The sequence below is a fragment of the Furipterus horrens genome, unplaced genomic scaffold (genome assembly GCF_987537825.1).
Source record: "Furipterus horrens unplaced genomic scaffold, mFurHor1.1.pri manual_scaffold_17, whole genome shotgun sequence".
Classification (NCBI taxonomy): domain Eukaryota; kingdom Metazoa; phylum Chordata; class Mammalia; order Chiroptera; family Furipteridae; genus Furipterus; species Furipterus horrens.
In genome coordinates, this window is record NW_028327187.1 from 73294857 (window position 1) to 73322819 (window position 27963).

Consider the following 27963-nt stretch of genomic DNA (forward strand, 5'->3'; position numbering starts at 1 on the left):
TATTTGATGTCTACAAGAAAATCACCTGAAAATGAAAGATTTACACAGACTGAAAGTAAAGGGATATAAAAATATATTCCAAGCAAACGGACCGGAAAAAAAGCCGGGGTAGCAGTCCTCATATCAGACAAAATGGATTTCAAAGCAAGGGCAAATAGAAGAGACATAGAAGGACATTTCATAATACTTAAAGAAACAATCCATCAAGAAGATATGACTTTGATAAACATATATGCACCCAACATAGGAGCACCCAAATACATAAGGAAAATACTAGAAGATCACAAAAAGGATATCAACAACAACACACTCATAGTAGGGGACTTCAACACTCCATTATCAACAATAGACAGATCATCAAAGGAAAGAAACACCAAGGATATACAGGCATTGAACAACACTCTAAACCACATGGATCTAACTGATATATATAGAACTTTTCACCCCAAAGAAGCAAAATATACATTCTTTTCAAGTGCACATGGGACATTTTCAAAGATAGACCACATGATAGGTCACAAAACAAGCCTCAACAAATTCAAGAAAATTGAAATCATATCAAGCATCTTTTCAGATCACAATCCCTTGAAACTAGAAATCAACCTCAGAAAAAAAAATCAAAGACACCCAGATTCATGGAGATTGAATAACATGCTATTAAATAATGAATGGGTTAACAATGACATCAAAGAAGAAATCAAGAAATTTCTAGAAACTAATGATAATGAGCACACAACAGCCCAAAACCTGTGGGACACAGCAAAAGCAGTCCCGGGAGGGAAGTTCATAGCAATACAGGTATATCTGAAAAGGATAGAAGAATCTCAAATAAAAAACCTAACCATAAAGCTACAAGAACTAGAACAGCAACAACAAACAAAGCCTAGAGCAAAAAGAAGGAATGAAATCATCAAGATCAGAGCAGAACTAAATGTTTTAGAGACTAAACAAACAATCCAAAAGATCAACAAAACTAGGAGCTGGTTCTTCGGAAAAATAAACAAAATCGATAAGCCTCTAGCCAGTCTAATAAAGAAAAAAGAGAAGACCCAAATAAACAAAATCAGAATTGAAAGAGGAGAAATCACGACTGATACCCCAGAAATACAAATGATAGTTAGAAATTACTACAGACAACTGTATGACAAGAAATTTGACAACCTAGAAGAAATGGACAAATTTGTAGAAACATACAACCTTCCAAAACTGAATCAAGAAGAAGTGGAAAGTCTCAACAGACCAATAACAAAGAAGGAAATTGAAACAGTAATCCAAAATCTCCCTGCACACAAAAGCCCTGGACCGGATGGCTTCACAGGTGAATTCTACAAAACATTCAGGGAAGAACTAACTCCTATCCTCCTCAAACTATTCCAAAAATCCAAGAAGAGGGGAAAATCTCAAACTCTTTCTATGAAGCCAGTATTATCCTAATCCCCAAACCAGGTCAAGACACAACAAAGAAAGAAAACTACAGGCCAATATCACTGATGAACATAGATGCTAAAATTCTCAATAAAATATTGGCAAACAGGATCCAGCAATACATCAAAAAGATCATACATCAAGATCAAGTGGGCTTCATTCCAGGGATGCAAGGATGGTTTATATTCGCAAATCAATAAATATAATACATCACCTCAACAGAATGAAAGAGAAAAATCACGTGATCATATCAATACATGCAGAAAAAGCATTTGATAAAGTACAACACCCATTTATGATGAAAACACTCAGCAAAATGGGAATAGAGGGAGCATACCTCAACATAATTAAGGCTATATATGAAAAGCCTGAGGCCAACATCATACTCAATGGACAAAAACTGAAAGCATTCCCCCTGAAATCAGGAACTAGACAAGGTTGTCCACTCTCTCCACTCCTTTTCAACATAGTGTTGGAAGTCCTAGCCACAGCAATCAGACAAGAAAAAGAAATAAAAGGTATCCAACTTGGGAAAGAGGAAGTAAAACTTTCATTATATGCAGATGACATGATAGTATACCTAGAAAATCCTATAAACTCCACTAAAAGACTACTCGATGTAATAAGTGAATTTGGCAAAATAGCAGGGTACAAAATAAATATACAGAAATCTAAGGCATTTCTGTTCACCAACAATAAAATAGCAGAGACAGACAAAAAAGAAAATACCATTTACTATAACAACAAGAAAAATGAAGTACCTAGGAGTAAACTTAACCAAAGAGATAAAAGACCTGTACTCTGAAAATTATGCAACATTGAAGAAAGAAATTAAGGAAGATACAAATAAATGGAAGCAAATACCATGTTCTTGGATGGGAAGAATCAACATCATCAAAATGGCCATACTACCCAAAGCAATTTACAGATTTAATGCAATCCCTATAGAAATACCAATGACATATTTCACTGACCTAGAACAAATCCTCCAAAAATTCATATGGAACCAACAAAGACCCCGAATAGCAAAAGCAATCTTGAGACAGAAGAACACAGCAGGAGGAATCACAACACCAGATATCAAACAATACTACAAAGCCACTGTGATCAAAACAGCCTGGTACTAGCATAAGGACAGACATATAGATCAGTGGAACAGAATAGAGAGTCCAGAAATAAACCCAGGCCTCTATGGTCAACTAATCTTTGATAAAGGAGGAAGGAACATAAAATGCAGCGAGAAGAGCCTCTTTAACAAATAGTGCTGGGAGAACTGGATAGGGACCTGCAAAAAAATGAAACTAGACCACCAACTTACACCACAGACGAGAATAAACTCAAGGTGGATCAAAGACTTAAATGTAAGCCGTGACACCATAAAAGTCCTAGAGGAAAACATAGGCAAGAAAATATCAGATATCTCACGTAACAATCTCTTCACGGATCCATCCCCTAAAGCAAGAGAAATAAAGGAAAAAATAAATAAATGGGATTACATCAAACTAAAGAGTTTCTGCTCAGCAAAAGAAAACATCAGCAAGATGAAAAAGAAACCAACCATATGGGAAAACATATTTGCCAATGACATCACAGACAGGGGACTGATTTCCAAAATATATAGAGAGCTGATACGACTCAACATCAAGAAAACAAACAACCCAATTAAAAAATGGGCAAAGGACCTGAACAAACACTTCTCCCAAGAGGACATACAGAAGGTCCATAGACACATGAAAAAATGCTCAACATCATTAGCCATCAGGGAGATGCAAATAAAAACCACAATGAGATACCATTTTACACCAGTGAGAAAGGCCATCATCAACAAATCAACAAACAAGTGTTGGCGAGGATGTGGAGAAAAGGGAAACCTACTGCACTGTTGGTGGGAATGCAGACTGGTGCTGCCACTATGGAGAACAGTATGGAATTACCTCAAAAGTTTAAAAATGGAACTGCCTTTTGAACCAGCGACTCCACTACTAGGATTATACCTGAAGAATCTTGAAACACCAATTCAAAAGAACTTATGCTCCCCTATGTTCATTGCAGCACTGTTTACAATAGCTAAGTGCTGGAAACAACCTAAGTGCCCATCTGTAGATGAGTGGATCAAAAAACTGTGGTACATTTACACAATGGAATACTATGTAGCAGAAAGAATGAACGAACTCCTGCCATTTGTGACAACATGGATGGAACTAGAGAGAATTATGCTTAGTGAAATAAGCCAGGCAAAGAAAGCAAAATACCATATGATATCACCTAATACAGGAAACTAAAGAACAACACAAACAAAGGAACTAAATAGAACAAAGAGCAGAATAGCAGTCAATAGGGGGGAGGGCAGAGGGAGAGAAGGGGGATAAGTAAGGGAAGGGTTTAGTCAAAGAACCCGTATAAATGACTCATGGACATGGACAACGGGGAGGGATATGATTGTGGGAGAGGGGATGGGTTGGGTGGGGGAGAGAAATTGGGGGAAAAGGGGACAACTGTAATTGAAAAACCAAAAATAAAAAAAATAATTTAAAAAGAAGAAAAGAAATTTATAGCATCAACTACCCAGCATTCTTGATCCTTGTTTCAATGCCCATCCATGTTCTATGTCACAAATGCTACATTTCTACTGGATAGGTTAAAAAGTCTGTAACATTTTTCATATGATGGCCTTAGAAGTGCTTAGCTGTCTTTAACTCCATTTGAAATGGTTGTGTTAGATTATATTATAACAGTTGTCATATCAGTTGTATTTTTAAAAACATCAAAATCGGTGAATTTTTATGGTCATTTTAATATTGAAGATGGAAGGAAATATGCAACATTTTTGGTGTATTATACTTTATTTTTTCAAGAAAGGTAAAACACAACTGAAATGCAAAAAAAATTATGCAGTGTATGGAGAAGATGCTATGACTGGTTGAACAAGTGAGAAAAGTGGTTTGTGAAGTTTCTTATATTATTGATATTGTGACCAAATAATTCTTTGCTGTGTGGCTATCTTATGCATTAAAAGATTTTTAAAGAAAGTTTGTAGCACCTCTGGCCTCTACCCACTAGAAGGCAATAGTGGGAGATATCTGACATAACTCAAAATATCCAAATCAATGAAGTTACTGGTGAACAGTAAAAAATGTGTCTTTTATGGGAAAAAAAACATAATGGACTTTTTGAACAACCCAATACTTCAAAAGGGAAATGTATTTCTTATTTTCCCAGGTCCTATAAGAAAATTGCATTTGTCCCATTTTAGCACAGATCATGTGGCTGAGATATTAAGTGTTCAGAGATTGAAGGATTAGTATATGGAACTAAATGTTGATGCACATAAAATAAATGGGCATGTGCCTAATTCTTACTTAAAAGTGACCAAATGAATGAAATGCAGTATGTTTTAGAAGTTAATCACATTGATTCTAGAGCCAGGCTGTCTGGGTTTCAGTCATGGCTCTGATACTTTCTAGCTGTGTGAGCTTTGGCAAGTTACTTGACTTCTCCATGCTTCCATATTTTAACTGTAAAACAGAAATAATAGCAACACCTAATAAATATTATGTGAATTAATATGTAAAGGGTTTAGAATAATGCTTGATACATAGTAAGAATTATTTAAACATAAGCTTTAAACTAGCATGATAGAATATGAAAACTATAAATAAAAATAAATTCTTGAACTGAGTTTTAAAATCTCTAGAGAACAAAGGAGAGTGTCCAGTTTGAAGCAATGTATGGAAAACCATATCATGTAAGAATAGTTGAAAGTAATGAGTTTTTCTGTATACAAAAAAAGCATGGAGAAGCTGTGAGAGCTCTGATGTGTAAAAGGAAGCAAGTTTTATAGGGACATATAACTGATAGACATTAGAGGAAGATGAACTCCTGCTTAATATAGGAAAACACTTTCCAACCTCTAGAGCTATACCCTGTCAGAGTAGTGCAGTTTATCACTGGAGGGATTGAAACTGGTAAGTCAATCATTAAGAAAAATGTAGGAGAGATTCTTGACCAGTGTAGGAGTTTAAGACTGACAGCCTCTCAGGACTCAGATCTGGTTCTGCAAATGAAAGACTTGATGATTGGTAAATGTATTAATGCGTTGATTCCATAATGCAGGTTGTATGTAAAGAGAAGGGATTGGACTTTTCCTACTTATACTTTTGTGGGAGAAGGGGTGGGCTGGGTCGGGGGGAGCAATGGGGGGAAAATGGGACAACTGTAATTGAAAAACCAAAAAATAAAAGAAAAAAAATCACAATCAGCTTGTGATATATTCACCCAACATGTTCCACACCTATTCACACTATTTGTTGAGTTAAAGTAAAATAAAAACCAAGTCTTTCATGTCTTATTAGTATTTACACATGTGGCCACAGGTACAAGTTTATTCTGAGATTAAGAGGACTTACAAAATATCTTTCAAGGTGAAAATAGACACAAGGACTGACACCTTTGGTACAGTGGCACCAAGTCAGGCTATGGATGTGCCAAGGTAACAAATAAACAACATCTCCAACCATTTTCTTTTAAGTCTACAGTATCTGCTGTCACCACTGCCAATACCTTATAATCCTGATGCAGTAATTGTTGACATGGTATCACGTTCCTTCAAAACCATTACCTCCACTCTACTCTTAAATGTGTAAATATAAGGCCTAGTGCCAATGTCTTTCATTTCCCCTTCCTTATATATTCTCCACTCTTCTCATCCTGTTGTGTTTCCTATAAAGCTGACCTATATGAACTACATCAACAGAGCTCCCATGGTCTCTGGCTTCAACTTGGGTTTGACCTCTTTCCTGAAGATCAGAGGGAGAAATAGTAAAGTCCGACCATGTACCATGTGCCATGTACCATGTATTCCCTTGGCTCTCTCTCTCTCTCTCTCTCTCTCTCTCTCTCTCTCTCTCTCTCTCTCTCTCTCTCTCTCTCCTCTCTCTCTCTTTCTGAAACCTCTTCCACTAAAGGTCTCTCCACTTCTTAAGAAAACTTGTTTTATATGACATATATGATGTTTAGTTTCTTACTCTATCCCTTAGTGTGCTCTTATACCCAGACTATATTTTGGAATTAGTCCCTTTGCAAATCCTCAAATAATCTTAATTTAAATGCTTCATCTGTTTTCTTTGGAAACCCGACTGATAAACATTCCAAGTTTCAACAAATTTCTGTCAGATATGGACAGGAGATCCATTTGGCACTTACTTGCTACTTAGGCTGAACCATTGTAAAATTGCTTACATTCTGCCATTTTGACCCAAGGAGTGACAGATTCCTAATGGTCCAACTTAACACTGTTCATATATAGAGTTCTCATTTGTTGATGGTCAACAGGAAGCAGAACTATAAGAAATGTCTTTATTACATGAAGCTAAAATTGTTCTCTGTTTTTTCTTAAGATTATGGGACTGAGAATCAGAGACTCGTGTTCAAGACTTATCTCTACTATTAATTTTCTATAAGCTCTTATAGTAGTCAATTATCCTTTCTGAACCTCAATTTATTCATACACAAAAGGAGGGACCAGACTATATGCCCTCTATGAGTTTTTCCATGTTTGCTATTCTAAAGAAAGAATCCCATATTGCTAACTATATTATTAGTTCCTTGAAAACAAGAACTGTGTCCCAAAGTACTGTCCAAAGATTTCTCCCATTATAATATTCTGGGGCAGTTAATAATATATATAATTTAGGCACTATCCCCAAAGATACTAAATCATAATCTCCAGGTATGGAGCCTACTTCCTTGCTTACACATACTGAATGTTGAGACCCAAAGCATTAAGCCCATGATTTATACTAAGTACTGGCCAATAAACCACCATCTGCTTGAGTAGCCAACCCAAGTGATTTAAGTGAGTAAGCCACAAAAGATGGATAAAATAATGTAGCATGTAGATTTTTTCCAAGAAGCAAAACATCATTAAGAAGGTATGAAAACAAGAAAACAAAAAGAATTAGCTGCTTTAAGTAATAAAACTATGAGCATATACCATATCTTTTAAAGTTGTATTAGTTCATGGATAGAAAAAAATAACATCATTAAAATGTCCATACAACCCAAAGTTATCTATAGATTCAATGCAATCACTATCAAGATACCAATGGCATAATTCACAAAACAATAACAAATAATCAGAATATTTATATGGAACCACAAAAAAAAGAGTAGCCTTAGCAATACTGAGAAAGAAGAATGAAGTTGAAGGTATCACACTACCTGATATCAAACTATATTACAAGGCCATAGTTATCAAAACAGCATGATACTGACATAAAAACAGATGTATAAGTCAGTGGAACAGAATAGAAAGCCCAAAAATAAACCCACACCTTTATGGTCAATTAATGTTTGAAAAAGGAGGCAAGAACATACAATGACATAAAAACAGTCTGGGAAACTTGGAAAGATAGATATAAAAAAATGAAACTAGACCACCTTCTTAAATCATGTAAAAGAATAAACTTAAAATGCATTAAATACTTAAATGTAAGACTTGAAACCATAAAAATCCTATAATAATATATAGTGAGTAAAATTTCTGACATTTCTCTTAGCAATATTATTTTTCTGGTTATCTCCCTGGGTAAGGGAAACCAAAGGAAAAAAATTAACAAATGAGACTACATTAGACTATAAAGATTTTTCAGCAAAGGAAATCATCAACAAAATGAAAAGACAACTTACTAAATGAACATATTTGCCAATACATCTGATAAGAAGTTAATATTCAAAATTTATAAAGAACTCATACTACTAACCATCAAGAAAACTAACAATCCAAATAAAAATTGGCAAAGGACCTGAATAGACAATTTACCAAAGAGGACATACAGATGGCCATGGCGAAGGTGCCTCACACACCCTAGGCTCAGTTGGAAGTTGCTCTGTCCAGCAGAGGCTTCGTGACCACGGCTAAACAAACTTTTACCTGGGACACTTTGTTATGTCTGGGGGAAGGAAGGTGACTGCCTCTCTAAGTGGAAACCAGCAGCTAGACCTTCTTCCCTCGTGCCTTTTATTGGGGAGGGTACACATGAGAGATACAAGGTCAAGATTCATGAATCATCAATAGTTTGGAGGCATTAGGGTTACATCTAACAATAACAGATTACATGTACGAGTACAGGGGGCACAGTGGCCAGTCTGCGTTATGGTTTATGAAACATCTTGGTGCCACACTGGCATTAGGTGCAAGGTTACATAAATTTCTACCCAGAAATTGTTTATATTATACTACAGATAAAGAAAGCAGAGCAAGTTCTAAAGCATAGTAAGCATTTTTCAAATCTAATTCCCATGGCAACCCTCTGAGTGGTTTTCAGTCATGTTCCACACACAGCCTTATGTTGAGACTAAAAGACAGGTGCGGCCGGGATTGCTAGCAGCAGTCATGCTTTGGCCAGGGCTACAATTTCCTAAATCACGAGGAGCGGTTGCCCACAGATGGCCTATAGACTAATGAAAAGATGCCCAACGTCACTAATTGTCGGAGAAATGTAAATTAAAATGATAATTAGATATTATCTCACACCTGTCAGAATGGCTATCATCAATAAATCAAAAAACAAGTGTTGGTGAGAATATGGAGAAAAGGAAACCCTCCAGCACTGTTGATGGGAATGCAGGTTGCTGCAATTTCTATGGAAAAAAATATGAAGATTCTTCAAAAAATTAAAAATGGCACTGCCTTATCCACAAATTCCAGTTCTAGGTCTATATCTGAAAAAACCCAAAATACTAATTTGAAAGAATATATGTACACCTATGTTCATTGCAGTGTTATTTACAAAAGCCAAGCTATGAAAGCATCCCAAATGCTCATCAATAGAAGAGTGAATAAAATGTAGTGATAAATACATCTGGAATATTACTTGGCCATAAAAAAGAAATAAATCTTACCATTTGCTACAGTATGAATGTACCTAAAGGGTATTATGCTAAGTAAAATAATTCAGTCAGTAAAGACAAATACCATATGATTTCAGTTATATGTAGAACCCACACAACAAAATTAATGAACAAACAAAATAAAAACAGATTTGCTGTGGCCCAGCTGCTCAGTTGGTTAGAGCATCACTCCAATATGCAAAGGTTATGAGTTCAGTCTCTGGTCAGGGTATGTATAAGAATGAACCAATGAATGCATAAGTAAGTGAAACAAAAACTTGATCTCTCTCTCTCTCTCTCTCTCTCTCTCTCTCTCTCTCTCTCTCCCCCTTCATCCCTCTCTCTCTCACTCTTTCCCTCTCTAGAATCAATTTTTAAAAATAAAAGAGACTCATAGACACAGAGAGCCAACTGACTGGGTAAAGACGGTGAAGAGATTAAAAAGTACAAATTAGTGGGTACAAAATAATTACAGGATGAAGAGTAAAGCATAGGGACTACAGTCAATAACACTTTGATAATTATGTATGGTGCCATGGTTACTGGCAATATCAAGGAGAACACTGCGTAAAGTCTAAACACTAAGCTGTACACCTGAAACCAATATGAATAACATTTAAAGTATAATGTTATTGAAAAAATTTAAAAATAGTGACAATAAAATACAAAACCAAAGCAGAAGAAATAAAGTTGTATTGGTTACCTTATTTCTAGGAAATGTAAATATAGCACCAACCCTAATATTAGGATACAGGCTTTTAGTAGTCATATTCCTCAAACATGAATTGCATTGAACTTGGAAGAAAATAATCCACCCCCTCAAAAAAAAGAAACATGTCTAATGTTTCTGTATTAAATCCAAGGTCTTCTCTCTACTGTTTCAATGAGGATCCGTTGGCATCCTCTTTAATAAGAGTATTAAAAGTCATGAAAATCTGATTTTCTAAGCATCAAAAAGATGTCAACAACCCAATGTAAACAAGAAAGGTGACAACACTTAACATGGAGATACAAAAGGAAAAAGTAGATATAGAGTTAACATAATAAATTTTCTTTAAAATGATCATATAGTCATCAAGAAAATAAACTATTTTGTTGAAAATTCTTGTTTTGGATTATAAGAAAAGGTGCCATATACTTTCAGAAAACTTTATTATCACTGTTAAAATTAAAACAGCCTGAACACTTGAAGAGGTGACGTTCATGTATTTGGAATTTTCATCTTATTTAGAACATCTATCATTGCCCAATAAACTCAGAATATGAAGAATTAATAAAATAAAATTAACCTGCTTTTCTAGACTGTGGTAAAGTACAAAAAGGACATCATGGTTCAAGTTTCTAAAGATATATTAGTCCAGTTCTATAGTCCTCTGCCCAGAGATTACTGTTGAAAACCCTGATAAAAGATGGAAGGACTCAGAGTACATTAACATAATCAACCCTGCAAAACTAATCAGGAATAAGTCTTAATGCTTCCAAAAACATTGGACGGTAGCCAACGGTAAAACAACAAAAGAAAAGCCACTATCGGGGCTACTTAGGCTGACTGTTCAATGAAGGGCAGCCTTCCACATTCCCTTACACCAAACCTTATCTTTACAGATAGAAAAACTGAGACTCCAAGAACTTGGGTGACTCTGTCAAGGCCACAGTGATTCAGAGGCAGAATCCTTTTAACACCAACTCCCTTGGATTGAGAAAAAGAATAAATTTTGGCATCTGAAAGGGATTTTTGTACTCAGAGCAATATGTTAATGCTTCATATAAGAAAGAAAATTCATTAGAGAGAAGATGGTGGAGGAGTGAGGGGAGGCTGCAGTTTCAGGCTCCTGAGACGCGTCTGTAGTTTGGACTAATTGCAGACAGAACATCTCAGTGAGAAGCTGGACACTGGCAGGAATTGAGCCTTGGCACTGCTGGATTAGAGAAAAACCATCAGGGAACAACCTGTTTAGTGAGGATAGCAGAGAAAAAAGGGACAAAACTAGATTCCTGACTGGGGTGGCTGCCTGAGCTGTGGCTGGAAGTACACAAAGGCTTTTGGCAACCACAGGCTTCCCCAGAGAGGAGTCAGGAGAAGAGCGGATCTCTGCCTGCTGGCAGAGATGGGACTCGACCAGGTGGCATTGGCACTGAAGGACAGGAGACAGCGTACTGCACTGCAAGTGAGAACGTAATTTTTTCTTTTATATTTTTCTCTTGTGCACTGCAGAAATGGGTGGAAAATTTGGTGGTGGTAGGACATTCTTGAGGAGTGCAGGTGCAGAGGTGTGATCGTCAACTTCCCAACCCTCCCCTTGGGTCACTAGGGTGTGCATAGGGAAGTGCCCTCATACACTGGCCCAGGCACACAGCCACAAGTCCAGGTGCCCCTCGAACACACCCCAACAAACATAATATCACTGCCCCAACAGGCAAAGGGAGGGCCCACTGAACGCGGAGAAGACCATGTGCAGACACCCCTAGCTAGCTCCAGTGGTCGCCAGGCCCCAGGCCGGAGCTCAGACCACTTGCTTAGGCTCTGCTCATGCCTGCCCAGATGGGTGCGGGGATGGCGGGCGGCTGTGGCAGGGGAAAAGTGGGCAGCAACAACTCACAGACGCTCACTTCCACTGTGCCCAAGTGTCCAGGGCCCCACCCTAAGAGGAGAGAGACCAACTCCCGGAGCATGGCTCAGCTCCGCTGAACTGAGACTAGCTCTCCAGCCCCCTTGCATGTGCACGGGTGTGTGAGTGCGGAAGCACCGCGGCTTGGCTTTAATAGGCGCCAATTGCTTACTTCCACTGTGCCCAAGTGTATGGGACCACACCCTGGGAGGCGAGAAACCAGCTCCCTGAGCGCTGCTCGACAGGCCCGAGGCAAGCTCTCAAGCCACGTTGTGCCCGCAGGGGCTCATGTGCAAAGGCACCTCAGCTAGCTCCAGGGGGCGCCAAGGGAGCGCGCCTTGCTGGCCACCAAGGGCGCACACCACTGCTGCAAGGAACAAGAACCTCTGACCTGCCACATTAGACCAGCTGGGGATGCAGAAAAAGAAGACGACACACAAAGGCTGAACTGAGTAAAAACATTCCTTTTTTTTTTTCCCTTTTTTATCCCCCTTCCATAAAAAAAGGGAAGAAAGGAGAGAAGAGAGGAAGGGAAAAAAACAAACAAACCTATATCTCTAATTCATTTCATATAATCTCTCCTTCTCATCCTTCCTCTTTAATCATTGTTTATTTGTTTGTGTGTCTAGTTTAGCCTCCCTTTCACTCTAAATAAATAGAATATAATTACTATATAAATCCAATACTATACAATTCCACTTTCTTACTGTATTCTGCATTTTTCCATCCTTTTCTATTTTTATTAACATACAGTGTAAATATTACTTACTGGCTTGCATACTCTCAACTATTATTAATCTATCATCCCCTCTCTCAAAAATCATATTTTTCCTCCCTAAAAACAACTCTTATCTATTCTTCCTATAGTATAAAAGCTCTAATCTCTCTAAATTTATATTAACACTGGCTCGTTGGCTGACAATAGTGGGATAGAGGTTGGGAAATATTTTTGAGGGGGTCGGTCTCCTGCCTGGGCTGTGTGTTTATGTTTTTAACAGCATCTCCACAAAAGAACTCAAGACAAAGTGGATAGAGTGACTCTGAATCAACTAGCGAGAAGGAAGATCCTACTAAAGGGCATCTGAAATATAACAACACAGCATAAACAAATGACATAAAGGGTACCCCAAGGACATCAGGCTCGGGAGATCAAAGAGATTGCACGACTGCAACCCCCAGAACTATAAAGAATCTCATACCACAAAGGTGGGAAATCAAAGCAGACAAATCCCCCAAAATAAAAGCCAACAACAAGAATCCAACATGGTAAGATGCAGAAATAACCCCTCAATGAAAAGAAAAGAGGAATTCTCAGAAAGAGAGGTAGATGAAATAGACATAGCCCAAATGTCAGACATGGAATTCAAAACAATGGTGGTGAAGAAGCTCAATATACTTGACAACCTTCAAAACAACTATGACAACCTCCAAGGAAGTTACCAACAGCTCCAAGAAAATTACATGGAACTTGCAGAGAACTACAGCAGCATAAAAACAGACACAGAAACTATCAATAAGTACCAGGAAGAAATGAAGAATGCAATCTCTGAACTGAAAAACACAGTGGAATCAGTCAAAAGTAGACTAAACGAAGCAGAGGATTGGATTAGTGAGTTAGAAGATAATGTAGAAAAAAACTCTCACACGATACAGCAAAATGAAAAAAGATTGAAAAAATATGAACAAGATGTAAGGGAATCACAGGATAGCATAAGAAGAAATAATGTCAGGATCATCAGAATTAGAGAGGGAGAAGAAAAGGAGCATGGAATTGAAAAACTGATAGGAGAAATAGTGACAGAAAAATTTTCCAACCTGATGAGAGAAAAAGTGATGCAAGTTCAGGAAGCACAGAGAGTTCCAATAAAGAGGAACCCCCAAAAACCCACTCCAAGGCACATCATAGTTAAAATGGCAACATTCCAAGAGAAAGAGAGAATCCTAAAAGCAGCAAGAGAAAAACAGCAAATAACTTACAAGGGAGCTCCAATAAGGCTATTGAACAATTTCTCAACAGAAACACTACAACTCAGATGGGAATGCTCAAAAACATTTCAAGCAATGAAAAACAAAGGCCTACAACCAAGAATACTCTAACCAGCAAGGTTCTCATTCAAAATGGAAGGTGAAATAAGGAGTTTCTCAGACAAAGGAAGACTAAAAGAATGCATCTCCACCAAACCAGCATTGCAAGAGATGCTAAAGGGAATGTTCTAAGAAAGAAAAAAAAAAAAAGAGGTGAGGAACAGAGGTACAAAGGGAAATGAATAAACACACGTCAATAATAACCTTAAATGTAAATGGATTAAATGATCCCATTAAAAGACATAGGGTAACGGAATGAATAAGAAAACAGGACCCACATATTTGCTGTCTATAAGAAACACACCTCAAAACAAAAGATTTACACAGACTGAAAGTAAAGGGATATAAAAAAATATTCAAAGTAAACGGACCAGAAAAAAAAGTCAGGGTATCAGTCCTCATATCAGACAAAACGAATTTGAAAGCAAGGGAAATAAAAAGAGACAAAGAAGGACATTTCATAATACTTAAAGAAACAATCCATCAAGAAGATATAACAATGATAAACATATATGCACCAAACATAGGACCACCCAAATACATTAAAAAATATATATATTACAAGACCACAAGAAGCATATCAACAACAACACACTCATAGTAGGGGACTTCAACACTCCATTATCAACAATAGACAGATCATCGAAGCAAAGAAACAACAAGGATATACAGGCATTGAACAACACACTAAACCACATGAACTTAATTGATATATATAGAACTTTTTGCCCCAAAGAAGCAAAATTACATTTTGTTTCGAATGCACATGGGACATTTTCAAAGATAGACCACATGATAGGTCACAAAACAAGCCTCAAAAAATTCAAGAAAACTGAAATTATATCAAGCATCTTTTCACACCACAAAGCCTTGAAACTAAAAATCAACCTCAGAGAAAAAAAATCTAAAACACACAAACTCATGGAGAATGAATAACATGCTAGTAAATAATGAATGGGATAGCAATGACATCAAAGAAGAAATCAAGAAATTTATACAAAATAATGATAATGAACACACAACAACCCAAAACCTATGGAACACAGCAAAAGCAGTCCTAAGAGGGAAGTTCATAGCAATACAAGCATATCTGAAAAGGATAGAGAATCTCAAATAAAAAATCTAACCCTAAAGCTACAAAAACTTGAACAACAACAGCAAACAAAACCCAGGGCAAGAAGAAGGAATAAAATCATCAAGATCAGAGCAGAATTAAGTGACATAGAGACTAAACAAACAATCTAAAAGATCAACAAAACTAGGAGCTGGTTCTTCAAAAAAATAAACAAAATCGACAAGCCTCTAGCCAGTCTAATCAAGAAAAAAAGAGAGAAGACACAAATAAACAAAATCAGAAATGAAAGAGGAGAAATCAAGACTGATACCACAGAAATACAAACGATAATAAGAAATTACTACACACAACTGTATGGCAAGAAATTTGGCAACCTAGAAGAAATGGACAAGTTTCTAGAAACATATAACCTTCCAAAACTGAATCAAGAAGAAGCAGAAAATCTCAACAGACCAATAACAAAGAAGGAAATTGAAACAGTAATCAAAAAATCTCCCTGCACACAAAAGCCCTGGACCGGATGGCTTCACAGGCAAATTTTACAAAACATTTAGGGAAGAACTAACTCCTACCCTCTTCAAACTATTCCAAAAATTCCAAGAAGAGGGAAAAATCCTAAACTCTTTCTATGAAGCCAGTATTACCCTAATCCCAAAACCAAGTCAAGACACAGCAAAGAAAGAAAACTACAGGCCAATATCACTGATGAACATAGATGCTAAAATCCTTGAATAAAATTTTGGCAAACCTGATCCAGCAATACATCAAAAAGATCATACACCACGATCAAGTGGGATTCATCCCAGGAATGCAAAGATGGTTTAATATTCACAAATCAATAAATATAATATATCACCTAAACAGAATGAAAGACAAAAATCACATGATCATATCAATAGATGCAGAAAAATCATTTTATAAAGTACAACACTCATTTATGATGAAAACACTCAGCAAAATGGGAATAGAGGGAGCATACCTTAACATAATTAAAGCTATATATGAGAAGCCTGAAGCCAACATCATACTCACTGAACATAAACTGAAAGCATTTCCCCTGAAATCAGGAACTAGACAAGGATGTCCACTCTCTCCACTCCTATTCATCATAGTGTTGGAAGTCCTAGCCACGACAATCAGACAAGAAAAAGAAATAAAGGGCATCCAAATTGGGAAAGAAAAAGTAAAACTATCATTATATGCAAATGACATGATAGAATACCAAGAAAATTATATAAACTCTACTAAAAGACTACTCGATATAATAAGTGAATTTGGCAAAATAGCAGGATACAAAATAAATATACAGAAATCTCAGGCATTTCTGTACACCACAATAAAATATCAGAGATAGAGACAAAAAAGGAAATACCATTTACTATAGCAACAAGAAAAATAAAGTATCTAGGAGTAAACTTAACCAAAGAGATAAGAGACCTGTACTCTGAAAATCACATAACACCGAAGAAAGTATTAAGGAAGATACAAATAAATGGAAGCAAATAGCATGTTCTTGGATGGGAAGAGTCAACATCAAAATGTCGTACTACTCAAAGCAATCTACATATTCAATGCAATCTCTATTAAAATACCAATGACATATTCCACAGACCTAGAACAAATACTCCAAAAATTTATATGAAACCAAAAAAGACCCCAAATAGCAAAAGCAATCTTGAGACAGAAGAACACAGCAGGAGAAATCACAGCACCAGATATCAAACAATATAACAAAGCCACTGTGATCAAAACAGTCTCGTACTGGCATAAGAACAGACATATAGATCAATGGAACAGAATAGAGAGCCCAGAAATAAACCCAGGCCTCTATGGTCAACTAATATTTGATAAAGAAGGAAGGAACATAAAATGGAGTGAGAAGAGCCTCTTTAACAAATGGTGCTGGGAGAACTGGATAGGGACTTGCAAAAAAGTGAAACTAGACCACCAACTTACACCACACACGACAATAAACTCAAGATGGATCAAAGACTTAAATGTAAGCCATGACACCATAAAAGTCCTAGAGGAAAACATAGGCAGGAAAATTTTAGATATCCCACGTAACAATATCTTCACGGATCCATCTCCTAAGGCAAGTGAAATAAAGGAAAAAATAAACAAATTGGATTACATCAAACTGAAGAGTTTCTGCTAAGGAAAAGAAAACATTAGCAAGATGAAAAGGAAACCAACCATATGGGAAAACATATTTGCCAATGACATCACAGAGAGGGGACTGATTTCCAAAATATATAAAGAGCTTATATGACGCAACATCAAGAAAACAAACAACCCAATTAAAAAATGGTCAAAGGTCCTGAACAAACACTTCTCTGAAGAGGATACACAGAAGGTCCATATTGGCAGCCGTCCGTCTCGAGAGACGATGGTGTAGCTTCTTAAGAGTCTATCTGCACCGCCGAGAATGGCTGTGCAGTCCGGCTCGGGAGTGACACGGTACCTGTATCCTCCCGTGTTGAATCCTCATCTTGCGATGACGCTGGAGTGTCCTCTCCAGTGAAGCTGAAGCTACAGAGCCTGGGTAGGGTGATATGGAGGGTCTTCTGTTGCCCATGCAGCAGACCCCCCCTCTCTTCGCAGCTGAAGGGTCCAAGGGAAAGACGGAGTCAATACAGCTTGGCTTCAGGTGCGCCGCAGGAGTTGCCGGTGTTGACTACAACGTCAAACCGCCTTAGGGACTCCGGCTCCGGATTTTCTGTCAGGGTTTACTCCCTTAGCCTTTCCCCTGAAGAGGTATGCCGCAAGGCAGCAGAGGTTTTTTGGAGTCAGAGTTTTCCTTCTCTGATGTGTCCTGACTGGAAGATCGAACCAGCGACACTTAGCTCGCAGGCCGACGCTCAATCCACTGAGCCAAACCAGCCAGTGTTAATTGACTTCAAATACTTGATTGGAGAAAGTCCATAGATACATGAAAAAATGCTTAACTAGCCATCAAAGAGATGCAAATAAAAACCACAATGAGATACCATTTTACATCAGTCAGAATGGCCATCATCAACAAATCAACAAACAAGTGCTGGCGAGGATGTGGAGAAACGGGAACCCTAGTGCACTGTTGGTGGGAATGCAGACTAGTGCAGCCACTATGGAAAATAGTATGAAATTACGTCAAAAAACTAAAAATTGAACTGCCTTTTGAACCAGCGCTGCCACTACTAGGATTACACTCGAAAAATCCTAAATCCCTAATTCAAAAGAACTCATGCACCCCTATGTTCATAGCAGCACTGTTTACAATAGCTAAGTGCTGGAAACAGCCTAAATTCTCATCTGTAGATGAGTGGATCAAAAAACTGTGGTACACTTACACAATGGAATACTATGTAGCAGAAAGAAAGAAGGAACTCCTACCATTTGCAATAACATGGATGGAACTAGAGAGAATTATGCTTAGTGAAATAAGCCAGGCAATGAAAGACAAATACCATATGGTATCACCTAATACAGGAAACTAAGGAACAGCACAAGCAAAATAACTAAATAGAACATAGAGAAGAATAGCAGTCAATAGGGGGGACGGGGGAGGGAGAGAAGGGGGATAAGTAAGGGAAGGGTTTAGTCAAAGAACGTGAATAAATGACTCATGGACATGCACAACGGGGAGGAATATTATTGTGGGAGAAGGGGTTGGCTCGGTGGGGGATAGAAATGGGGAAAAATGGGACAATGTAATTGAAAAACCAAAAAAAAAAAAAAAGTTAAAGCATTAAGTGTTAAACATAAAGTAAAAATAATAATTACATAGTTATACTATAAGGATTATAAACAGCCAGGTGTTTTATCTCAGGAAGGAAGCAAAAAGATAACTCACAATTAACTTAGTTAAAAAACAATGCCATTTGAACCAGTAACATTTTGAAATTAGAACTTGAGCTAAGAGAAGCAAATAAGTAAAGGCCCAGGGTAACTTAGCTTTTCTTTTAATAGAACTGAGTCAAAATCACTTCAAGTATACTAATGTATGGATATTTGACAAGCCCTATCTGTCTCTTAGTTATCAGATATGTGTAGACACTTAATTCCATCTCTGAAATATCATGCTGTCAACTTTTCCTGGTTGACTGGAAAATGGTCATTATATAGTACCAATGTGTGGCTACTGGGTTCTATACAAGACATTCATAACTCTTGGGCATGGAAAATAGCTGGTTGACTTTGAGATTCCTTCCATTCATTCAACAACCATTTATCAAGGCCCTCCTCATGTCAGGTACTCTATCAGTAGCTAAAGATCCAGCTAGATATGGTTCCAGTTCTCCTGGAATTCTCAGTGTAGACAGGGAACAAGTCACTTAAGCCATTATCTAGAGTGCTATAAGAAACCAAGGTCCCATAAGTTAGGAAATGGGTTGTCAATACTTGGTGTAAGGAATGAATTTCAGAAAGTGATTTTTTTGAAGTTGGAGTTGAGGAGGTAACTGGCATGGATGAGCATGCATGCCAGAAAGAAAATAGAATGTAGAAAAAGATTAAGAGGTAAAATATGATTAGGACAATTAAAACAGCCTATGTAGATGCTCTAAAATATTTGACAAGAATTAAAGCTAGCATAAGGTGAATATAATTCCTTTCAAAAAGCCATTTGTTTCCGCCTTTACATGTAATTGTTGCCATTTTAGAATTGTCAAACACACAGCTCTTCATTCAAATGATTTTGTAATTTGTAACACTCATTAAATATGTTAATAGATTTTAAAAAAATAAAGAAAATTCAATACACAGGAGACTTACGGCCAAGATGAAGGCCTAGACTGATACATTTTGTTTCCCTCCACAACTAAGAAGGAATACAACTACCGCAAAACCAGAAATAAACAGAAGTTTCAGAAATTAAATGGAAGTCCAATATATTAAGTTAAAAAGAACTGGTGCTTGTCTGGATGGGTAGGAGGGGTGAAGCTGGGGCAAAGAGGTCAAGTTATGCTGGCAGTGGCAGATGAAGCAATGGCAGTGGGACAGCAGTAAGCACAGACACCCATATTTAAAGGGAAGCAAGAAGGGCCTGGGGAGCACCCCCGGCTGCAGACCAGACCCATCAGCTTGCGATTCCAATGCTGGGGAAGGAAGAACCCCATTGCCTCGGACTGTGAGGCCCAGAGGGAGTGGGAACAGAGGAGGAGGCTCCCAGACTCTCAGCGGAGAGTGAACAGCAGGAATCTATCTTGGACCCCCACCCCCACAGAACACATCACAGCCCTGTGATGAGTGCACAGGGCTCCGCCCCCTATTGTGTAGGAGGTGTGACAACCTCACCCAGAAAGCAAAGGTAAACACAAAACAGTCAGGATGGCACAGATCATGATAGAGATCCTGGTGATGTAGCTGACCAGACAGCAAATATCTAATCTAATGAAGCAGCAGATAAGAAATTTCTCTGAGGCACAGTTCAGACCTTGGGTATAAGAATGCTTACAGACCTAACAGCAGATATTGAACAAGATGGGGAAGGAATGAATGCCAGTCCTGCTGAAATGAACAAAAACACATACAAAACTCATGGTGAGGGAAAGAAAACCAGGGATCAAATCATCAAATCGGAACATAGGGAAGGAACAAACAGTCAACCAGTGTAGAAAGAGAAAACGAAAAATCAGGAAAGTCAGGAGAGGCTCAGAAACATATGGGACAGCTACAAGCGGGCCAACATCTGAATCATAGGGTTTCCAGAAGGTGAAGAAGAAGAACTAGAAATGGAAAAATTATGTGAAAAAATAATGAAGCAGAAGTTCCCTAACTTGGGGAAGGAAATAGACTCGCAGGTCCTGGAAGAACAGAGAGTTCCAAAAAAACTGGACCCAGGGAGAACCACACCAAGACACATTATAATCAAAATGTCAAAAATTAAGAATAAAGAGAGAATCTTAAAAGCAGCAAGAGAGAAGAAGAGAATTACATACAAAAAGGTCCCAAAAATATTATCAGCTGATTTCTCAAAAGAAACTCTGCAAGCAAGAAGGGACTGGCAAAAAATATTCAAAGTAATGAAAAACAAAAACCTACAACCATGATTACTCTATCCAGCAAAGCTTTCATTCAGAATAGAAGGGGAGAGAAGGAAAGTGCTTCCAGGACAAAGTAATAATAAAGGAGTTCATCAGATCCAAACCACTGTTATATGAAACGTTAAAGGGACTTGTTTAGGAGAAAGAGGATCAAAACTATGAACGTTAAAATGAAAACTGTATCACAATAACCAACAACAGAAGCTAGGAACTGAAACAAAGGCAAACTAAGTAGGCAACGAGAGTGGAAAAATAATTTAGGTATGGGGACTATTATGGGGGGAGGTCAGTGAGGAGGGGGAAGCAGGGAAAGGGAGGGAGATGGTATAGGAATTAAGAAGCATAGTAGGAGGGAGTGGAGTAGACAGGAAGATATTGAAAAGAACTCTATGCACAACCAATGGGCATGGACTAAGGGGGGGCAACTGGAGAAAGGGGGGTCACTTGGTGGAGGGGAACAAAGGGAAAAGAATTTGGGACAACTGTAACAGCATAATCAATAAAGCATATTAAAAAAAGAAAGAAAAACCATTATTAAATAATAAAATACTCTGTGGAATACTGAAATATTTCAAAGCTAAGGGTATAATCCTAGTAATAATATTGCTTGAATGAAGTGGAATTTTAAAGTCAAAAGAAGTTTTTAAAAAGTCAAAAGAAGTTCACTAAAGCTGAAGAACACAGAAGTTAGTGACAGGAAGACTAAGAAATAAGGCTTACAAAATTGGTAGAGCCTGGGTAATAATTAGCCTTATAAAATCATGTGAAAGAGTTTATATTTTAATATAGGGACAATAGAAACCCATTAATTACTCTAAACAGGATAGACATAATTCAACATACATTGTAGAAAAACACTGGTTACTGAATGATGGTTATTTTGGATGGAAGCAAGGCTTTAGAAAGTAAAACCAATTAGAGACTCTTGCTATAGTCCAACAAGAATAAAATATTAAGTTAAACTAAGGTTGTAGCAGGAAAGTTGGAAAAAAGTATATGAAGTCAAGGGATGTGGCAGGTAGAAATGACAGATCTTAGTGGTTAATTCAATCTGGAGAGTAAAGGGCAGAAAATAGGCAATAATGGTTCAAAGTTTCTGGCTTGAGCAATGGCATACATGGTGGGTCCATCAACTAAAACATGAAAAAATGGAAGAGACATGTTATGTTTGTTTGTTTGTTGTTTGTTTTTAGAGTTGAAGGAAGGAGATGAAGATAATGAGACCTTTTTGGACATGATAAATAGTTTATGGAATAGTCAAATGGACATGTACAATATATAATTGTATTTAGAGTTCTGACACTAAAAAGTTAGAAACAGTGATTGAAATGAGTCTTTGGTATATATATATATACCAATATATAAGGTAACAAAGTCATTGGGATGGATGAAATCACTTAGAATCTGTAGAGTAAGAAGAGTGCCTAGTACAAAAAAAAAAAAACAAAAAACAAACTACATGAGCAATGAACAAAGGAAGAAAAATTACAAAGAGATTACAAAAGATCTTTATATCACAGAAGCCTTGATAGAGCTGTGTAGCATTGTAGAAAACATAGTCATAAAAGTATAAGAAACCCTGGTGTAGTATTTACTGTTGGTACTATGTCCAGATCTCTTTCACTGGGCCAGTGAAACTATCTCCCAACTACTTCAGAGTATTGCCATCATCTAAAGAGAGCCTAGGAGGTTATAACTTCCTCCAGTCAGTCCTCAGGCAATGACTGATTGAGGTAAGGCTACAAAAGCTCTAGCCCTCTGCTTCAAGGTAGGCCAAATCTATGGTGCAATTTCTGTTCCATATCTCCCTGTGGGGTCAAATGGAAGCTCTACTTCTTCCCCTTCCCAACTCACTTCCCTTACTTCCATACAACTTTCTCTCAGAGAACTCTCAATAAATAATTTGCTTAAGATTCCTTGTTTCAGGTACTGCTTCAAGAGAACCTAATCTGAGAACCAGGGAATTGTGGTATCTCTGAAGTTGAAAAAATTTGTTTAAACTTAGATTTATTTTATGCACATATACATACATATATGTGTTTGTGTGTATGTGTGTGTGTGTGTGTGTGTGTGTCTGTGTGTTATTTCATAATACAAAGGAGTAAAAGAGGGAGAAAAGAGTAAATGATGCTGAATGTTGCCAGATGGTACTAGAGATATTAAGTTATATAAGAACAGACAAGTGTTCATTTTAGCAACAGAGCCAACATTGGCCATAATGATTTTATGTTGCCTTAGAGTTCTGGGGTTGGAAATCAGACAGCATCAGTGGTAGAGTGGTAGAACAGAATGAGAAGTAATAGGGAAAATAAAGAAAACCACTTCTTCAAGATGTATAACCGTAAAGAAAAGGAAAGATTTAAGGCACTATTGGAGGAAAGATTTTAAAATGTAAGATGAAAGATTCTTGATCGCATTTTTAATGCTAATGGGATAGAGCCAATAAAAAAAAAAAGACAGGTTGAAGATCCAAGAGAGATTGAGAGCAAATACCTTGACAGAATTGCTTTTAAGGTGTTACAGAGAGCATTCAAACCTTGAGAGTCTGAGCTAATGATGCTTTTCCAAATGCAACATCTAGTTTCAAGTTCTGGAGTATATTAGTTAATCTGGGGAAAAAATAAAATTTTGGTCCAAGGCAAGAATTTATCACAGTATTCTTCTGTTGTAAGAGTTAAGTGTTCTTACCTGCCAATATCCTGCTTCACAAATTCCCCAGGTTCTTGTCGTCTTGATTCCCCTTGGCCAGCTGTTCCAGGGACAATATTAATCAAGAAGAGAAGCCCAAGTATGGTCATGTAGAAGTTACTCATTTGTGTGATTATCATCTTCTTAGGCATCAACATGCAGAGTCCTGTGAGATCCATGTTAAAGAAAAGAGGAAGGGGAAAGGAGCAGACAAAAGGAAAGGAGAAAGAAGGAGATTTTATTTAACTATGAGAATCACTTAACTTCCTTAGTATTTAGTTATTAAATGCTTAATGTGACAGTTCCTTTTCTTCAGTTTATCAATGTCACCAAAATTTACTCCCAACCTACCCTCTTTAAATATACTGGAGTCCATCCAAGTAAAGGTAATGTAAAGAGCTCTAAATCAGTAATCAGTACTCTTAAATCAGTTCCATTTCTTTCTGTCTTCCCATGACTAGGTGACTCAGCGAACTTCTCTCAGCCTTCTCTCGTCTTCATTTTATTTTCCACTAATATTGTCTGATCTTTACTATCACAAATTCCTGTGCCATAGTTAATGGTAGTATTGTAGAAAATACCAGAACATTAGGACCTAGAGTCTCTTCATAGCATATTTAGGATTGATTCTCATCTTAATACAGTTAAGCAATTTTCCTGCAAACCTTGTGTGGGTGGTTTGTGCCTTCTCATTCAGCAGGTTACATAATCTGGATATTCTTAATTTAATACACCAGCTACAGGATCCCCAACAAAATCTGACATAGGCAAAGAAAACTATAATATTGGAGAAGATGGACTTCTGAGATGAGGAAATGTCCACATTATAAATAGAAATAGTCATAGTATTAGGTTGCTTTACCTAAAATTATGGGCCAATATGTAACACTTTTTATTTCATGAAACAGCTATTTCTTTTTAAATATACTTTATTGATTATGCTACTAGAGTTGTCCCTATTTTCTCCCTTTGCCCCTCTCCGCCAGTACCCCCCTTCCCTCTAACAATTTCCCCACCTTAGTTCATGTCCATGTGCTGTGCATATAGGTTCTTTGGCTCCTCCATTTCCTACATCATTCTTAGCATCATCCTGTTTATTTTGTACCTATCAATTATGCTTCTTAATTCCTCCACCTTTTCTCCCATTCTCTTTCTCCATACCTATGATTCCATTCCTGTTCTCGTTGTTTGATTAGCTTGGTTTTTTAGAATCAACTGTTGATAGCTGTGAATTTGTTGCCATTTTAATGTTCATAGTTTTTATCTTTTTCTTAAATTTAAGTCCTTTTAAGATTTCATATAATAATGGATTCATAATGATAAACTCCTTTCTTTTCATCAGTTTGAATACTTCTTGCAGCCCCTTCTAGCCTGCAAAGTTTCTTTTGAGAAATCAACTGATAGTCTTAAGGGAACTTCATTGTAGGTAACTGCATTTCTCTTGCTGCTCTTAAAAGTCTCTCTTTATCTTTAATCTTTGGCATTTTAATGATGATGTGTCTGGGTGTGGTCCTCTTTGTGTTCAACTTATTTGGGACTCTCTGTGCTTCCTGAACTTGTATGTCTATTTCCATCACCAAATTAGGGAAGTTTTCTTTCATTACTTTTCAACTAAGTTTTCAATTTTTTACTCTTTCTCTTCTTCTGGCATCCCTAAAATTCAGATGTTGCTACATTTGAAGATGTCCCTGAGGGCCCTTATACTATCCTCATTTTTTTTGAATTCTTATTTCTTCTTTCTGTTATGGGTGAATGCATATTTCTCCCCTCTACTGATGGTCTCCTGTAGACTTCTTTATTTAATTTAGTGTAACCTTCATTTCTTCATGTTGTTGCCATAGTTCTTTGAGCATCCTGATCATTAGTGTTTTAAACTCTGCATCTGATAGGTTGGTTATCCCCATTTTACTTAGTTCTCTTTCTGGGGTTTTGTTCTGTTCTTTCATTTGGGCCATATTTCTTTGCCTCCTCATTTTGGCAGCCTCCCTCTCTTTGTTTCTGTGTCTTAGATAGAGATGCTTTTACTCCCTGTATTAATAGCATGCCTATTGCAGAGGAGGCACCTGTAAATTGTATGAGGCAGAGCCATAGGTAATCGCCAGTGTGGGGCAACCCACTTCATGCTTTGTGGCTCTGTGGGGGGATGGCTCAGAGAGGAGACAGTGTCACTTCTTGGCTTCTGGAAGTTTGCTTGGCACTAACCCTGTTTTCAGTCACTTAACCCACTTCCCATATGTGACTGGAACCCTTCCAGCTGTTTCCCTGTTGGTTAATCCTAGAGTGGGTGGATCTGTATACATTCTAAGTTTGTGCAGGCCCTTTAAATGGAGTCTCCCAAAAATCCGGCAGTTTCTTCTGTTGCCCCAACCCTCAGTTGTTTTTACAGCCAGAAATTATGGGGATTTATCTTCCTGGTGCTGGAACCCTGAGCTGTGCAGTCTGGCCTGGGCTGGGATTGCTTGCTCCCAAGGTATCCCTCCTGAATTTTATCCACCAGTGTGAATGTGGGACCATCTGTTCCTCCACTGCCACTTCCTCTCTACACCACACTGCATCTCTGAGACTCTCCACCTGTATGCAGGACTCCACCCCTCCTACCCGTCTGTGGATTCTTTAAATCTCTGGTTGCTGGACTGCCGTACAGCTCGATTTTATGACAGTTCTGGGTATTATATGTTTTGAGATCTAGTTGTAATTCTTTTTATGATTGCGTGAGGAGGTGAAGTGTGTCTACCTACAACTTCCTCTTGACCAGAAGTCCTCTTGACTACAAATCCCAAATGACTTGGGCCAAAACAGCAATTTCTTATGGTTAACTTAATATGTGTGCTATGATATCTATGATTCATTAGCTGTACTGTAGTTGATAGTCATTTTACAAAAATGAATAGAAAAAGAACGGTTCAGAAAACCATTGAATATCAGTAAGAAAATATTGTACATGAGCAGACAACTCTAAGGCATGAGAAACATTCATAGTATATACAGGAACCATGATGTATGCTCAAACATCCATAGTGCTTTTGCATACCCTAAGGTTGGATATTATCGCATAATAGAGATCAATGCTTAGTTAATCATGATATATGACTGACAATTACTATACAAGAATAAAGAGAATTGGTACAAGATATGAAGTCCAAATTATAGTAATGATCCACAGAATATAAACCAGAACGATGATGGGTGCTCAACAAACATGAGTGCATAAATAATGATCCTGGATATAGGAAAAGATGGCCATGCTGTATGAGCAAAGAGACTCATAGTGAGTGTTCAACTATGCTATTCTAGTATGTAAGTATCGGTTATGTTCAAACAATCATGATAAATAAGCAGCACAACTTCACACTAAGAATGGGTGCCAATGAACAGAAGCAAATACCCATGATTTGGAAGGAGAAACTATAATATATAGTGTGGATGTATAAGAAGACAAGAATGTTATATGAATTTATGACTAAGGGACATGTTCAAACAACCATTATGCACGAGAATACTGCTATCATACATAGAAGAGGTTGGACATATGTGTGCTCCAACTACCATGACAAATTGTTAACAAACATCATTCTTATAATGCATGTGGAGACACTTATGGTATAAAACAATATAACCACGGGGAGGGATATAATTGTGGGAGAAGGGATGGGCTGGGAGTGGGGAGCAATGGGGGAATAATGGGACAACTGTAATTGAATAACAAAAAATAAAATTAAAAAAATAAATAAATAAATAAAATGACAACAAACTCACAACTATCAACAACAGAATCTAAAAAATAAAAACAAAATCCAACTAAGCAAACCAGAATAGGAACAGAATCATAAGTATGGGGATCACTTGCAGGGCTATCAGCTGGGAGGGAGAAGGGGGAGAAATGGGGGAAATGGTGCAGGGATTAAGAAGCATAAGCGATTGGTACAAAATAGATAGGGGGAAGTTAAGAATAATACAGGAAAGGGTGAAGCCAAAGAACTTATATGCATGACCCATGGACATGAACTAAGGAGGATGGGATTGCTGGAAGGAAGCGGGATACTGGGCAGAGGGGAGCAAAGGGGAAAATAATTGAAACTACTGTAACAACATAATCAATAAAATATACTTAAAAAATGAAAAAAAAATAAAACAATATAACCATTGTAAACGTCAGGAAGCCATA

General features: G+C 37.5%; 1 protein-coding gene across 1 annotated transcript in view; it reads right to left on the reverse strand.

Annotated features, from left to right (window-relative positions):
• Window positions 1-27963, reverse strand: part of GABRA3 (gamma-aminobutyric acid type A receptor subunit alpha3) — a 548803-nt gene that overhangs the window by 297955 nt on the left and 222885 nt on the right. Inside the window, exon 2 of the mRNA XM_090264708.1 lies at window positions 23799-23964. Within this exon, the coding sequence (XP_090120834.1) occupies window positions 23799-23956 (158 nt within the window). The 5' untranslated portion in view covers window positions 23957-23964. The remainder of the gene's footprint in view (window positions 1-23798; window positions 23965-27963) is intronic.